Source organism: Sciurus carolinensis, chromosome X (genome assembly GCF_902686445.1).
Source record: "Sciurus carolinensis chromosome X, mSciCar1.2, whole genome shotgun sequence".
NCBI lineage: Eukaryota > Metazoa > Chordata > Mammalia > Rodentia > Sciuridae > Sciurus > Sciurus carolinensis.
The window spans coordinates 111,621,458-111,638,659 of NC_062232.1; the positions used below are offsets into that span (position 1 = coordinate 111,621,458).

The following is a 17,202-nucleotide window of genomic DNA, read 5'->3' on the forward strand; positions in this document are numbered from 1 at the left end:
GCAATGGACAATGTCCATATCTTCTCTGTAGCTTTTATTCCTTTCCATACCAATAAGCTGTAATGGGTTTAAGAAATTATTTTGCTTCATGCATCTTCTATGACATTGTCAAATCAATTCATATGAAAAGATAGGAGAACGACTATGCACAGGTTCCTCATATTGTTTCAAACACATTTACATTTTAATACAGAAATAATCAGTAAAGGCCATTTAAGGCCCCATTTGTGCCAGCTTAATATGACTCTGACATTCCATAGCTGTACATGAGCAGTCTTCTTTCAGGTCTCCTGGCAAATGAAGAAGAACTCCTAGAGAAGAGAAGGTAAACTGTGCCCTGTGGCAAGCAGATATCAAATTGGCAATTGCAGAAGCCACAAGAAGAAAGACCAATGTGCTGCCAAATGCCATTTACAGATGGTTTCTAGCATACCCACTACCCAAATTAGGAAAGTTGAAAAGGTTTTCAAACCACATGAGGCCTTTAAGAAGTTCCCTTATAATCTCACTGTCAGGCTGATGAGGCAGGGCTGAGCTGTCTGGAAAATCAATGAAAACCACTGGACAGTCAGCCAATGAAAGTGAAGGGACCAGAAGCCCCATGGTGACACGACAGCAGCCATTTTTCTTCCTAGGTGCAATTTTAAGATTATGGAGAAGAGCCATTTACCAAGTAGGAAATATTTCAACCCAGAAGGGGAACAGAATCTAGTAATTTCTAACTTGTGAAATAGTGTTCTCCATTATAAGATCTCCTATGATATATAGTTGTGTTGTGAGTGTCCTGGACAAGACAGTGAGACCAAACTCCTGGAAAACATTACAGACAAAAGAAGATTTAGAATAGCAAAATAGAAAGACAAGGCAAAGGCTACAAATATGACTGGAGAGTCAAAGCACTAGAAACATAAACCAAAACATATTTAAATCTTCTGATGGAGAATGGGTCTAGTGCCATTAAGAATGAATATTGCATTTGCCTAGCATGCTTGAGACCCTGGGTTTGATCCTCAGGACCAGGGGAATAATAATGAATATTAAAGAGATGCACACCTTTAAGCATAAATGTCCATTCTATAGACACAATCCTCTTCTTTATTTCAACTGAGTTTCAGGCAATATTTAGCAATATTTAGGCAATAATTACCTGCTCTCTTCTATGTGACCCTGTACTATCTATTAACTGACCCCAAATCCTCTAGAACAGAATGCTTTTTATTCCTAAGGGGTTTTTACCACTTTGGTTGATAAAGTTCTTTGAACATTATGAATTACAAGTGCGGGCAATAAATGCAGCACCACTAATTAAATAGCAAAAACAAGTAAGCAAGCCAAAAATATCAGTTAGTATAGATATTTACAAATCAAATTACTGGACCAGATGCAGTTGCTCTGGGTTCTTGTCCTGTACTGACCACTAATTAGCTGCATGTGCTTAGGTAAGTCATTTTTTGGGATATATCTTATTTCCTCATCTGTAGAATATATCAGCCTTTAAATTAGAGTCTAGAGTCCTACAAGAAGTCCCTGTACTGTTTCCTCATCTCTTTTTTAAGTTCCACTATTCTTCTTTGTCAAGAGCCATTGTGACTGTGAATCAGGCTTGGTTTCTTGGGCTTTCCAAACCCTCTTAGCTCCTCTTTTTACAGGCTCCTTTGCCAAAGAAGCATGCTTAGCTTTACTCTGGTTTTTAAAAGACTTCCTTTCTAAAATCTAATCATAGAGCTGACTTTTTGTGTGTGTTTAGAATATGGCCAAGCATCTGAGTAAATGGAATAGTAAGTGACAATACAGAATTTTTTTACAAATTAAAAATGTATTGTTCAACTGCTAGAACTTAATAGAAACTAATGTTCATTGTGTGCTTTCTATAGGGCACACATTATGGTAAATGATTTACAAAACTAATTCAATTCTCATGACAATCCAGTGAGATGCCTTCTGTTACCATCATTGATTTTCAGATGGTGGCATAAGAGGTGAAGAGATGTGCCCAACGTCACTGGTTGAGCCAGCATGTGACCCCAGGTCATTGGTCTCCAAGATCTATGCTCATTTTTTTACAGGATTTTATGTGCATTTTTCACCTTTTTATTACAACATAGAATTTTTAAGTAAGAGAGGTGCACGGGTATTCTGAATATTGACAACTTCCTTTCTCTTCTACCTTCTCTAAAACCCACATTTCCACTTCTCAATCTTCTCCCACAGGACTCGGAAGGACAGATATGGGAAGGTATGGGGGAAGTTAGGGCAGAAAAGCTTTTTAACTCTGATCTCAGTTCCTACCTGAGCTCTGACTAGGTGCTGAGGAAGCCAACAGAATGATGGAGGCAAGATGAGGCCCCTTTTAAGAATGAACGTGCTTTCCTGGCACCTACGTCTCTAGCATGCTGTACCTGTATCACATCATTTTGAAACCAACTTTGGCAGTTAGTTCTCTTTGCTGATTCCCTGTGGGTAAGCTGGAAAGACAGTGAACTTTCCGATGTTCCCATTTAAGAAGATGATAGTTGTACTTGTGGTGCTGAATTGTTGCCCTCATTGGCAGAGGTTAAAACAAGAAGCAGTGTTTTAACTTCTTGTGACATTTACAAGAATTATATAGCTGGCTTTTGCCAGAAAAAAATGTATGTTTAATCTAAGCAGTTCTGATACACAGGAAAATGTTCCTACATATCCACTTTCTAAAATTAAACAAAATGTTGGAAAGAGATTTTGGCCCCTATCTCTGAAAACAATTAATTGTACCATTTCAGTGCTCAAAAGAACTTCAGAGATCACCTACATTGAATATAGGTTTTATTGATGAAGAAATAGGCTGAGAGAGAGGAAGCAGTGAGTCTAAGGTCATATCATTAATTCGTAGTAGTTAAGACTGTGTGACTCAGGTTTTCCAGTTCCCAATCCAGGGCTCTTCCCTCTACAGAATAGGGCAAAGTCAAGCATTTATTAACCTTTAATGTTTGTATTTTTCTTTCAACATGTAGTTTCCGTTTAGTAACAAAAATGATCTGAGTAATCAAGTGAAATATCTCAAAGGGATTAGCAGGCCCATTTATATTCTATAATAGGGAAGAGAGCAACCCACCTGATTCCAATGTTGAAAATGCAAGAAAAGTGTAGAACAGAAGTTTCACAAGGGAGTACATTAGGTTAGGCTCTGGGACTAGCTAAGGAGAGGTAGCCCTAACAAGAGAGAGGCCAGGAGCAGAAAAATTAGGATTCATACTGAATTCAGGGAAGCATGAAACAGGAAACTGAAGGGCCCAAATTGTAATTGAAATTTATACATAACTAACAAAAGCAAAGAGTAAAATTCTTCCTGGTCACTCCCCATCCATCTGACAATTCCCTTTCCACTTTGTCTTGTTTTCTTCATGGCACTTAACACTCTCTAGGATTATCTTGTTTGTTTACTTGTATACTTGATTTTCAATTTCCCTCCAAAGGCCCCCTTTTGCACACTCCTTAAGGAACACAGAAATGGGGACTCTTGTCTGTCTTATCCCTCATGCCTAGAACAGTGCCTGGAACAGAGTAAGTGCTCAATAAATACATATCGAAAAAATAAATCTGTAAAACACAAAGGAGTTCAACTAAGATTGATGAAAACTGAGAATAAACACATTAAAGACTCTAAATTCAAGGATATGTTGGATTATTCTGATTTCCAGTGAAAACAAGAAATTGTCTCTAACTCATCAATCTTTAACTCACTTAAGGCAAAGGAAATAAAAGTACTGATCAATACATGTATCATTATTATGAAAGTTTTGTAGCATAAAATATATGAATAAGGTACTAACAGCGGAACAGGGTTGGGGTGCCATCTACATAGCGATGGCAGGGCATTTAATAGTACAATGAGTAATCATTGGAATAATGACTGTGACCATGAAGGAGACTATTAAATTGACAGCTAGAATCAAGAACTCTTGGAATTAAAACTTACAAACCAACATCCATGCCACATTTGTAAAGGAACAGATAGGGTACAATGGTGGAAGGTGTGGAACTCACCCTGATTAGGTAATTCCTATGTGGAGGGTAAGATGGCCTTCAAATATCCCATAGGGTAGTAACTCAACTGCAAGTGACTATACTTAATTTTAGGAAGGCAGAGAATGGGACCACCCTTCTGCAAAAGGGATACTTTCTCTGCTAAAGATATCAGGCCTGAGTTTCTAGTTTCCATAGGAATAGCTCATTTACAATGAATTCTCCTAACAACAGCACACACATTAACCAAGATTTGTCTATCCCTTTGCTCTAATTAAATTTTAGGTTTAGACATAATCATTCTTACTCCAGCCTAAAACACTGACAGACCAACTCAACATGTAAAACCCCAAAGCAATTCAGTATTTACTAAATTTAAAGGAAGTAATCAATTTCTAATTCAAATTTATGCACATTCTTTCCCACTTTAGCACTGCCTTATTTCCCTTAAGTTCCTCTTTGGTCATTAAGACTGTCAGCAAAGTTATAGTCATTGAACGACTTGTCACATGCTGCAGATATTTCTTGACAAAATTTAGCTCTCAACCTCTATATAACTAAAGAAAAATGTATCAGATGCTTTAAGGACAAAGACCTTATATGTTCTATCATCACAGTCTCGACCTCCACAGAGATCCTGGATATTCAGTAAACATTTGCAGAATGAATGAAAGAAAAAAGTCTATCTACCCCCTAAAATAATGTTTTGCACACATTCCAAATCTTAGGCGTATGTGACCCAGTATAGAAATATATGTCTGTGCACACATGTGCTCTCGAAATTCCCACATTCATCCTTCAGGCTGAATATATCATCCTTGTCTTTGGCATGCACATTTTTATAACAAAACTCTGAAACAACATTAACCATAGGTGTCCCAAGAAAGATGATTTTAATTAGCATTCCTTCCAAAATGCCAATCTTCCCATACCTAAAAATTGAATTCATTTTTCACTAGGAAAGCTGTTCCCTTTTCCCTAGAAAACACACACACTTTTTAAAGTTCCAACTGCCATTTCAATTTCCAGTTCATAATAACAGAAATTCAGATTACCTGTCATGCTTTCCCAAAAAAGCCCATTTTGAACCACTTTGCTAACTTCCACTGCTTTTACTTCCGCTGAAGTTAATGTCCGTACTCATTCTTTGTTTTCAATTCTTAATACATCTGAAGCTACATTCCTCCATCTGCATTCCTGAGGGGATGACAAAAGCCAGACTACACTTTCAGCCTCCTAGGATATCCTGCCCTGGAGATTCTCAGCAGGCAATTGGAAATTGGAGTTAGCCTGGAGCTCCGGAATAAATTAAGGAACTTGGAGGTCAATTTGGGAATCATTAGTGTAGAGGTTAAAGGTGAAGCTCTGTGAGGAGATGAAATTACCCAGGGACACAACATAGCAAGAGAAAAGAAGCAGATCAATGACAGACAGGACCTTGGGAATTTGCTCCATTTAAAGGGGCAAAGGGTAGGGAGAAGCTGTGTGTGTGTGAGAGAGAGAGAGAAAATGATCCAAACAAAAGAAACCTAAGGAGTGTTAAGATACCAAGATAAATTACAAATACTTTCAAGCAAGAGATGTACCAAAGTCCCCAAATCTCCAGAAGACTGAGTCCAGAGTAGCAGACGTCAGATTTTATAAAATGGTGGTCACAGATAACCTTTGGGGAAGCAGTCTTATCAACCCCATTCTTTGTGGACTTTGCATAACCACAGATGGATGCGTACCAGTATATATGCAGGTTCCACAAATCACCATTAAATTAAACATTAGTTTGGAATGAGGCTGGTACTGGGTGTGTCTGGCAATGAAGGTAATAACCACTACTATTTATTGACTCTTTACCACGAGCCAGGAACAGTGTTAAGCACTTTAAATGCATGGTTTCATTTTAATCCTCACAATCATTCTATAAAATGGCTACATTTTACATGTGAGAGAACTAACTGAAGCCAACAGAGGTTAAATAAATGACCCGCTGTCTCACAGGAAGAGACAGTGCCAGGATTGGCCCTGAGATCTGTTTGATTTGGAAAGTCCATGCCGTGGATCACTGGCTGTTGATGGTAGTTAGGTAATCTATGCATAAGGGGAAATGAGTTGATGTTGGTTGAATATCTCCTATTGTCAAGCACTTTACATGGAATATCTCCTTCCACACATATACCATCAACATACTGGTTAGATTTAGATAAACCTTATAATGGCATATTTTAAAAAACTCTGATTTGGCTCTTTGGAAAGTAAGTTGAAGCTATATTATTTCAAAATGATCAGTTATAACTCAGACTTACTACAATTGTTCCCAATGGTTTGAAAGTTTAAAAAAATGTGTGGCATCATTGATTTGGTGGTTATTACTGAGATTTAAATTACCGACAATCAAACTCATCTGAAAAATTAGGGAATTTGGCAGGTGTGATCTTAACAGCCCCTTCTAGCCTTGACTCTCTATGAATCTTGCATGCAGGTCTGATGCCAGTTTAAAGATATGGAATATGAAAGAGAATGTAAATTCAGCAGCAAAACTGATTGGCATGTGAGCATCTTTATTTTCATTAAATTGATAGAGGCCTATCATTAAGATTTTATAAAAACCAATTTTGGCTGTTCAAGACATTGATTGCTAACAAACAGAAGCTTGAAAAATCCACCACAAAATAATACACTGAAAATTCCACCAAATAATTTGCTCATATCCAACTGCAAACTTTATAAGATACAGTTGACTCTCAGAGAGAGACAGAGTAACAAAAACTCTGGCAATTTGTTTTTGCTGTCTATAGAAAAACAAATGAGTATCTGGTCCGAAGCAATTAGTATCACTGTTAATTGTGCATGTGTGTAACAATAATACTAGGCATTTGGGATGTCTTCCACTGATTGTTCCCTTCTTCCTCTGGATTACAAAAATCCATTCAGGCAACTAATAATACCAAGTACTTATGCAAATTGTTAATTATGAGGCAGAGATAATCATAATCTTATATATTTATGAAACTGCTCATACAATGGAGACTACCAAATGAATTGTTGCCTTATTATCTTACTTATCATCTTAGTCATTTAAAAATATGCTAACCTTGCAAATAGTTTTCATATATCATTTAGGCCACCAAAATTTAAAAAATGGCCCCACTGATATTTACCAAAGCATTTTTTTCCACCTTGCCTTCTGTATTTCTCTAAGACCAGGTAGAAGTTGCTCTGATAGTAACTTCTGGTCTAAGTGATCAGAAAAAACAAATGTCAACACTTACCCTATAAAAGCAACTATAGAGAGACTAGTTCCTACCTTATTGACCATCTCTTAATGGCCACCCACTTCATTTTATTTTAGACATGAGAAAATCAAGGCTCAGAGTGGTGACAGGAGTTGATCAAAGTCACTCCATTAGATAGTGGCAGAACCTAGTTTTCTTGCCACCAAGACATATCCAGTCTCTGATCTTTAAATGCCCTCCCATACTAATAATATGATTAGGTTCCTATGCAAATCTATACCTTTCATCTCAATGAATTATAATGGACTATAAAATTACTGAATTTATTATTCTCAGTTGTCAAGTAAATTCACCAAGGAATATAGAAATGGAAGAAATACACAATCCCAGCTGCTGAAAGCTGAACTGGGCATCTTCAAATTGGCCTGTCTATTCTATTTTCATGGGAGTCTGCCCTGGTGGAGGAATGCTAAACTGATAGCCTTTGCTCTCCCTAACCTATTTGGCATAGGGTAGTATGCAGGTAGTATGCAGGTGGGTAGGAAGAGCAGAGGTACCAGTAAATATTTCTTGGACCAATGAGCCTACAGCAGGCCAAATACAATTTTGGGGAGCATGATATCTTTAGAAGACAACATGCCAAGCAACTAGGGCATGCTGTTACAAAATGACTTCTAATTCTCATTTGCATTTTCAGCTCTGGTGGCAATACGATGCTACAGCCCATGACATGAGTGGGCACTCTCCTGGAGCATTCTCAGTGCCTCCTCTCCCCCACAGAGAGGAACTTTCTTGTGCCTGATTAGATTTGTTCTCCTTCAGGGTTCATGTCATAAAGACCCCTGGCTTATGGGATTCCTCTGCCTTGCAAGTGTACATATTTGCATACTTTAAAAGACCTGATATTTTCAGATAATTGATTTTCTTTCAAGGAAATGCTGATTTAGTTGTTCTCTAAACCACCGTGCAGCCTAGGGACAGGTAGGCATGCCTGAAGTCATGTGAAGAACAGTTTGCCAATGATATGAGTCTTTGTCACCACACATTCTACCTCTCATCCAATTTCAGCAAAAAAGACAGAAAGAAACCTACTGCCCAACAGTCTGGGCCAGTGGTCCTGGACTTTCATATCACTTCTGAATTAGGTCAGCCTTAAGACCTGAAACTGGGCTGTTTTAAAAGCAAAAAGAACCCTAATGAGAATCTGTCCAAACCATAAAATTAGCTATTTTTGTTTTGAAATTAAAGTGACAGACAATTATTCTTTCTTGGGTTCAGTGAAACTAAAAATGCATTGTTACTTACCTTGCTGCATCTAGAATCTGAAAAATCCTCCACCTGTTAAAGGAACAGTAAAACCAGTAGCTAGCAAGAGCTTGGCAAGAGGAGTTAAAAATAATAATAAAAAAATCTCCATTTCACTTGGATAGCATATTCTTCCAGTTTCCCCAAAACTGTAAGGAAATAGCTCATGCATGGCTTCCCCACCTTGTTCCCCAGCAGCTCCTCTCAAATAATGGGGAGAGTCTGAATCACAGGACCGCAATGGGCAGGGCAGTCCTGAGAGCCAGCTCTCTGGAGGCCTGTGGGCTGGGAATAATGGATCTACTACTCACTCATGCTAATTCCATTCCCTTTCACAAAGAGGAATGGCAATCAAAGCAAAAAAACAAAAGACAATAAACCAAAAACTGAACCAAGCCCAACCTTGTGGCATCACCAAAATGGAAATGTTTGATTGAAACAACGAAGGAAAAACGTGCATGGATTTTTCACAATACCAGGAATACATGAAACACAAATAAAAAGAAAAGAACGATTAGACTTTGCTGATGTTCCACAAAAGATGAAAATTCAAAGCACACACAGAGTGATATATGAATCATCTCTCTAGTCCTTTCCACACAAACACAAGACATTCATCAAAGGAAACAATATTTCTTCATTCGAAAACCTGCTTAGCTCTTCTTGTAATATATGTCATAAGAAACACAAAACACTAATACAACTGTGGGAATTTTGATATTATCAGGAACTGTGAAGTTGTACAGAGGTCAGTTGCTAACTCGAGGATCCAAATGGGCTCAGATAGCTTGGTGTTTCATTACAACAGAACAAGGGACATTTACAACATAGCAACACTTTTTTGTCCAAAGCTGGTTATATGGCCTATGCTCTTCTTTAGGAGAAATGTTTCTTTACATCAAATATGTCTGTAGGTTTTAGAGGTGAGTTAAGAGAGACTTTTAATAGTATGGCTAGCAGCAGAGTCCTTTTGTCATCATTTGAAAAGTGACATCTGACTCCTCATCAGTCCTGCTGCTCAGTTGTTAAGATGGCTGGGGGAGCATGTCTTAGGGGAAACAAAAGTGAGTACCTGGTGAGTCCCAACATCAGATATGTTTTTAAACAAGACATCCCCATGAGCTGACTTACCATCCAAGGCCCAATATGTTATCTTCTACTCTGGCTGCAAGAAAGAATTAATCTAGAGTGTACTAACCTACCCCATGACTTAGATTCTCTACAAAGAGAAGAGAGGCTAGGAGCCCTTGCACCACACTTGGCCTTGTGAATTAAAAAAAATACAATTTGGGTTAAAAAAAAGAAAACTAACGACAACAAGAAAACACTTTTCAAAATAAAACAAAGCTATATATTAATTCTTTGTAGCAGAAAATTCCAAAGTCAAATACGCAGCATTTTCTAAAACCATAATTCTCATTGTACTAATGGAAATCTTCAAATAAACCGAATATATACATAATTGATTTGGATCAGGCCTGGGTCAAAGTTAACTTTAATCAGGGAGCTACTGTCTCTTGAGATTATTGTTTTTTAACTTCTAGGTTAACTTCTCAATCATGTATTAAAGTGTGCCCAGTGATTGCACTGAGAAAAACTTTTGGAAGTACATTGCCTTACCTGGGAGTCCATATGGCCAGATGTGGAGTATGCAATGATGATCCATGAAGATGTTACATGTGCATCAATTGAAAGGGTTGACGGTCATTGAGAGTTTACCAAAGGCCATGGGGAAAAGGTTGGGAAAAAAAGGAGAGGCAAATTGATTAGAAAAAATGACTTAAGTGTTAGTGTTACATATATACACCTATGCTCTCTAGGAAGGTTCTTAAATTGTTTTGAATCCTTCCAGAAAGACTCTTTATTTGTGATGTTTCATTCAAAAATAGTACCTATCATGTGGACCTTGTTATAGGTACTGAGGACACAGCGGTAAAGAAAACAGACAAAAGACCCTGCCTCCACAGTGCTGACAATCTTGGCGAATGTTTTTCAAGCCATCTGCTTGGAAAAAGAGTTCCACAGAAATAGACCATATATTATCAACTCTAGGAAAGAGTTTCTCCTCATTTTATTTATGCCTTTATTTATTTGTGCAGAACATACCCAATTGCCTCAGATTTGATATTTGTATTAAAAAGATTTTTCTTTCTAATTGAAAAGGATATTATAAATTCATGATTTCTCCCCGATGGAAAACCCTCTCAAAAGGCTGTCAATCAGGTTTCTTTTCAGTTGAATCATTTCCTGCCTGTAGACCTCCCATGCTTATACCTTGAAATGCTGTGAAAACAGGAAGTCTCTGAAAGACAGTTACATAATACTGTAGTCCCACATCCTAACAAGAGTTTTTCTCACTGATTGTGTTCTCCAGGAGCTGTCCCAGGTGACACATGAGATTGGATTCCTCAGCCCTCAGCAAGCTGCATCCTGGGAAAGCAACAGCAGTTGGTGGACAAAAAAGAACCCTGGTTATCCTGCCCATGACCTAGATCCTGGTTGTAGGAATAACAAGAGTAATAGTCCTCTGGGCCAGGTTCAAAAGAAGATGTGATCAGGGCTGGGGTTGTGGCTCAGTGGTAGAGCACTTGCCTAGCATGTGTGAGGCACTGGGTTCAATTCTCAGCACCACATATAAATAAATAAATAAAATAAATGTCCATTGACAACTAAAAATTTTTTTTTAAAACAGATGTTTTAAAAAAACATTCCCTAAGAGATGATGGAGGTCAACAAATTGGTTTCTAGAAATCTCCCACTTCCAATAGTCTTTATTTATCTAATAGTTTTACTTTCCATTTTGGGGTACATTAGTTAAAAGTGTACTAATCTCTAGTTGTTTTCTCAGTATGACATGCCACTAGTAACTCAGAGAGCCAGAACCCAGCATTCTGAGTTTATCAGTAAATAAGAACATGGCTAAAACAATAATGGCCAGATTGAAATGTGGCCAAACATCATTCTGTCCAGGGGAACAGTTCTGTTTATTTGAAATATAGAGCAGTTGGTTCTTTATGATGGAAAATTTATACAAGAAAAGTTAATTGAGAAAAACAATGAAAGCCTAATTGATGAAAAATTGATTCCTGTCTCCCCTCCCCCACACCAAATTTCTCTTTCTGCTCATGTAGATTCTTTATCTGCCAAGAGTCTGGGATATTGGTAATGGCCACCCATCAGCAGAGACCTCTACAGTCACACACTCCCAGATAAAACTAGATGGACAATCTGATTTTGAGAAGGATGGTTTCAAATCCCATAGCAACACTCTTTTGGTCTGATTGCAAATCCACAGCAGATAACACACTCTGTGGGAAGCAACTGCCTACCTTGTTTCCAGAACTGCCAAGCAAATGGTCCATTCAACATCTCTACTCTCTTACATTGGACTGGTTTGTTCACTCTCTTTCCAACTCTCACACCAAGAGTTGTGCCTTTGATTTCCCATTTTCTCCCTTCAAAGGATGACCTTCCACCCATATCCTGGTCTGACCTAGCATATTGCTGCTCAGTAGCCCACCACACCTCCTTTAAAAATCTTACACCATACTCTTCATCTGATCTCTGAAGGTCAAGTACAGTATATCCTAGTTAAAAAAAAAAAAAAAAAACCTTACATTGTGCTTGCTAATTTGGTTTCTCTAAATGAGAAGTAATCTCCAAAGTCTCAGGCAAAGGACTCTTTTCAAACTGCTGGAGGCGAATTCAGGAGCCAGATAAAGGGCCTGACTGCCTGGGAAGGCCCAAGGCAAAACAAGCTACTTGTGTTTTTTACTTGCCAAATGTGAAAATACTCAGCCTTAGCCTTTTGCTTATGCACAAGTCCAGAGGTGGTATGGGGTTGTGAAATATGGCCAGGAGTCACACAGTTTGTGTTCTAGTCCACTTTCATTTACTAATTGTATGACATTGTAAAAGCACTTTAATATCTCAGCTTGATTCCCTCACCTACAAAATGAGAACAAGTACTATACCTACACCAATGCTGATATTCAGTGCATCGGCAAAAGATTTGACATGGGCACTGTCCAATCAGAAAAGAAGCCATCCTAGTAAAGTAGAAACCAATTGTAAACAATTTGCATAGATAGGCTAATGGCTTCAAGTATAGAAGTGTGACTTTCAAGATACTTGTGAAGATTACATGAGATCATGCATGTTGACCCATCAGCAGAGACTTCTACAGTCACACACTCCCAGATAAAGCTACATATATATATATATATATATATATATATATATATATATTTACTAGGGATGAATATGTCAAATAAGAGAATAATTCAAAATGATGATGAATCTGTGACAGAACAGGAACATACCTCTCAAGCCCTTGTCACTGAGCCATCTTGCTGTACTGGGAACACAACCAGCCTGCCAAAACCAGTGCCTAAAAGCACCTGCATGTGAAAGGCCACATTGAAAGCAACCACATTTATTGAAAGAGTGAATGGATGTGCCCTGACATCTGTGTTCTACTTCTTGATCACTCTGTCTTCTTCCTTGTTCCAAGCCAAGTCCAATAGAAATTATGCATATATTGGGACAGGGAGCTTCTCATGTTTGGCCTGAAAATACTGAAATCCAGAACATTCTTTCTAAGTTTTATTCTTTGAGTATTTGTTTTAATACCCTGAGGCCCAGAGTTTGGCACAACTGTGAGGTCCCCTATGTTTGTTTTGACTACTCCTTTCACAGTGTCTCCCTTCCCCCAAGATATTAAACTTGGTTTCCAGACCCATCTCGCCTTTTTACTCCTCTGCGGCTGACGAGAATTTCAGCTTGCCTTTGGGAGAGCATTTGAAGACAAATGCTTCTAGACTCAGAGAAATGATCTGGTTCAATCTATACTGGTTCAATCTATAGTCCTGTGATAGTTAAAAAAGATAGTTTATAAGCCTGGGTTCTTATAAACTGAGACCTAGACAGAAACACTCCTGTATTTCTCTGAGTCATTAGGGCCAAAGTCAGAGTAAGCAAGTTTGTCTTCAGTAACACAATCTTGCCATCAGGTCCCCACACATCCCACTAGCTCCCCAGACAACTGCACATGGACATGATTGAGATTCTGGCTAGTGCTTAGTATACGATATAATTTAGGAGCCACCTAACTTGGGCATACTAGGCCAATTAGAGGGGACTGGGCCATAAAGTTAAATGAATGAATAATATCAGCAGACCAACCCCTTCGAGCTGGCAAGTCCTTTCAATTGCCATCTCTAATAATAGCATGAAGTCACCTTCTATCCCAAGATGCCTTCTACACCTTGTCTGATTCAGAACTCAAGTGGCTGCTATAAAAACTCATATGGAAAGTTCTTTCTGCAGCCATCAATCATAAACTCTGAGGGTAGAGAGATGTCTTTTAGAGATCATTACAGGTATCCAACCCTTCCCAAACTTGAGACCTGCTGGGGACAGGGACTTGCTGCACAGTACCTCAGTGGCAGAGTCAAGACCAGGACCCAAGTCTACTGGTCCTTTTCATTGGCAGCACATTACCAACCTTGTGTCTACCAGAGCATGCCTAGAGATAGGCAAGCAGGCCCTTTCTCTCCAAGACACAGGCACAGAACTCTTTAGCATCAAGGGCTGCAAAAGAGTGGGAAAACAACCATAAAAGACCCCAAGGATTTTAAATTCTTCTTTTCCAGTAGCTGGTAAATTGTAAACACATCTTCCTCTCCTTCTCTTTCATGTTTTGTTTTTGGCCCAAGTGTGCTTCTTACTACATCAGATGTTAACAATCAATGATTTTTACATTTTTCCATTTGAGAAATAATGCCTATTATCTGCACCCTGCATTGCCAAAGCACCAACCAAATTTTGGAAACAAAGTGGATCTGATGAGGCTAACTGCTAAAAGGCCTTTAAAAATAGTGTTTTCTTATCTGTTGGTGAACAGTCAATTTTCAGTTGCATATGTCTTGTCTATGTTGTTTGTTGTCTCTAGTCTTTACAAATCACCCTGTTCTTCCTCCCTTCTAATCCCACCCTGCCCACCAGATTTTAGTAAAAAATCTCCCATTTTGGCATCATAAGAGTGCCCTCTAGTGCTGATCTAATTATGAATCTGGGGACTGGGATTCTTGTTTTCATGGGAAATGGGTTTGTCTATAAATTGTCGTTAGCTATGGTAAGATATGTTCTTTCTGAGAGTATTTCTACAGTATCTGTTTGAAAATTTAGTCTATCAGAAAGCAGCAAGAGGGGTTTTATGCAATGGAACAAACAAAGCAAAACAAAAGGGAGGGCCATAAATTAAAGCCTGACTTGTCCTGCCTCCTGAGACGCTTTGCCACTCATGATGCAGGGCTCTATTTGAAATATTAAATAAGGTGCAGAGACAGGCTGACTCCATAAACTGAAAGTTGACAGCTATTTTCAGATGTGCTTTCGAGCTCCCCCAGTGCAAAACATCTGTATCTGTATGACAGGTTCCAGTAGTACATTCCCACAGTTTGGTTGCATATACGCTTTTTCTTTGTAGGAAAGAAAGAATCAATTAAGAATACCTTAGAAATTTTCTGAATGTAACAGGGCTTGCTTTCTGTTACAGAAGGTCTGAAAATGTTTCACTTAAAATATCAATATAAATGTGTGCTGGGGGTTTTATTTTAGTCCATTTTATTTCCATGCTTCAGATTTGGGATCTGGAAGGTCCATGATGAATGTTCTTTCAGCACTGGTTCAAATCAGCAGGAAGGTTCTACTGTACCTTTTATATTCAGCTTCATAAGGGGCTGCTACTTTATTGCATCTCAAATATTTTGTGCTGATATAGTCAAAGGATGGCAAGTTGCCAACATGAGATTTAACTGCTTCATTCACATTTTAACATGTTTAAAACACAGGGAATGAAAAAGTCCCCAACAGGTAATGATTTAGCCAGTGCTCAAACAAAGACTGAGATCATTTTCAAGATATGTTCAGTCAAGTCACTAATAGGATCAGACAGTGGAGACACATGGAATGGTCCATTCTGGACATATATCACCCGATTTCAGCAAAGAGTTTAGGTCTCTATTGAAATCAAATCATGGTAAGAACCACTTGATTTGTTCAGAAACCACTGAACAAACCACTGGATTTGTTCCTTCAAGGTAGTCCAATATGAAGAGTGAACAGTGGACCTAGTAAGAGGCAATGTGCTATAGTGGAGTGAGAACAGGTACCATGTTTGAATCCCAGCTCCTGTACTTCTCTTCGGTTGCTTTAAACCTGTCTCATTTTTCTCAACAAAACTGTAGCCTCTTAGTGACCTTCCAAAATACCTAACAGCTGGTGCATTGGTGCATGACTGTAGTCCCAGCCATTTGGGAGGCTGAGACAGGAGGATCTCAAGTTCAAAGCCAGCCTCAGCAATTTAGCAAGGCCCTATGCAGCTCAGTGAGACCCTGTTTCTAAATAAAATACAAAATAGGGCTGGGGATGTGGCTCAGAGGTTGAGTGCCCCTGAGATCAATCCCCAGTACACCCTAAAAAATACCTGAGGTCAAAAACCCGGTGATCAATGAAACCTGTTGGATTTAACATGCCCAACAATTCTGATGAAAAAAAAAATGAGAACTATCACACATTGCCCAGATGTTTCCAAAGATCTAAATGTATGGGTTCAAATAAATGAAACATCTGGATAATGAACTTTATTATCAGAAATCTGTGGTAATAATTTTAAGCCACTGCCATTCTTGCCTGCATGTACCTTGCTAGTCTCTATGTGATGAATTCATATGTCTAGGGCTGTGCTTGAGACCCCTGGCTAAAGAGTACTTTCTACTAGACAGATGTTATGCTCCTAGTTGAATTCATCCTGTTGCTATTGATGGATGTACTGTTTTTGAAAAATCATTCCCAGTTCAATAGTTTTGTGCTCTTTGGACACCTTTCTGTGTGAAGATGCAGCACTACTGTTAAGCAAAGACATTTTCATGAAGAAACTGATATCTTTTCATTGCTGAATTCTTAGTTTCATGTCTTACCTGCAATTTCAAAACCAGGGACTGAAATTCCTAGTGTTTTTGCCCCAAGAATACAAAATACAGGGCAAATTTGCCAAAGCATCTGGAGGAACACACAGGGTATCATTTCTAGAATTGTTGGAAATTATACCTAAAGGACAAACAATAACAATCAAACCATTAGCTAACATTTAATGGGTGCTTATTATATGCCAGGCTGCACAAACTTTACAGGAATTATTTCATCCAGAACACAAGACTGTACTCATTGCATAGATGAGAAAACTGATGTTTAAAAAGAAAAGCAGAATCACTGGTAGGGTCTGCATTTCAATTTAGAGTTGTAGGATGCCAGCACCCAAGCTCACTGGTCACTCAGCAGTTCAGCTGACCTTCACTGCAGCCCTATGAGGGAGGCATCTTTTTCATTTTATAGGGAAGTCATACAAGCCTTAGAGTTAACTTGCTCAAGGTTATACAGATAAACCGTGAAGGCAGTAGGACAGGAATATTCAATATTCCCTGACTCCAGATCTACCTTGCACATTGCACTTTTTGTCATGCCTCCAAGTGGCAATAATGTGCAAATCATAATCTCTGGGCATGGGACACCTCCACCGAGAGCTGGGGATTGCACCCCACTTACTGTATATATAAGGCTGCAGCACACTCTCAAGTACTTCCTTGTACGCCTCTCTTTGAGCTTC

At 38.6% G+C, this 17,202-nt stretch overlaps 1 protein-coding gene across 2 annotated transcripts in view; it reads right to left on the minus strand.

Moving 5' to 3' along the window:
• Hs6st2 (heparan sulfate 6-O-sulfotransferase 2) overlaps nucleotides 1-17,202 on the minus strand; it is a 276,101-nt gene that overhangs the window by 73,875 nt on the left and 185,024 nt on the right. Inside the window, exon 3 of one of the 2 annotated variants that reach the window (XM_047535991.1) lies at nucleotides 8,535-8,567. The exons of the other annotated variant lie outside the window; for it this stretch is intronic. Coding sequence (XP_047391947.1) covers nucleotides 8,535-8,567 — 33 coding nt within the window. The remainder of the gene's footprint in view (nucleotides 1-8,534; nucleotides 8,568-17,202) is intronic. 2 annotated transcript variants of the gene reach the window in all.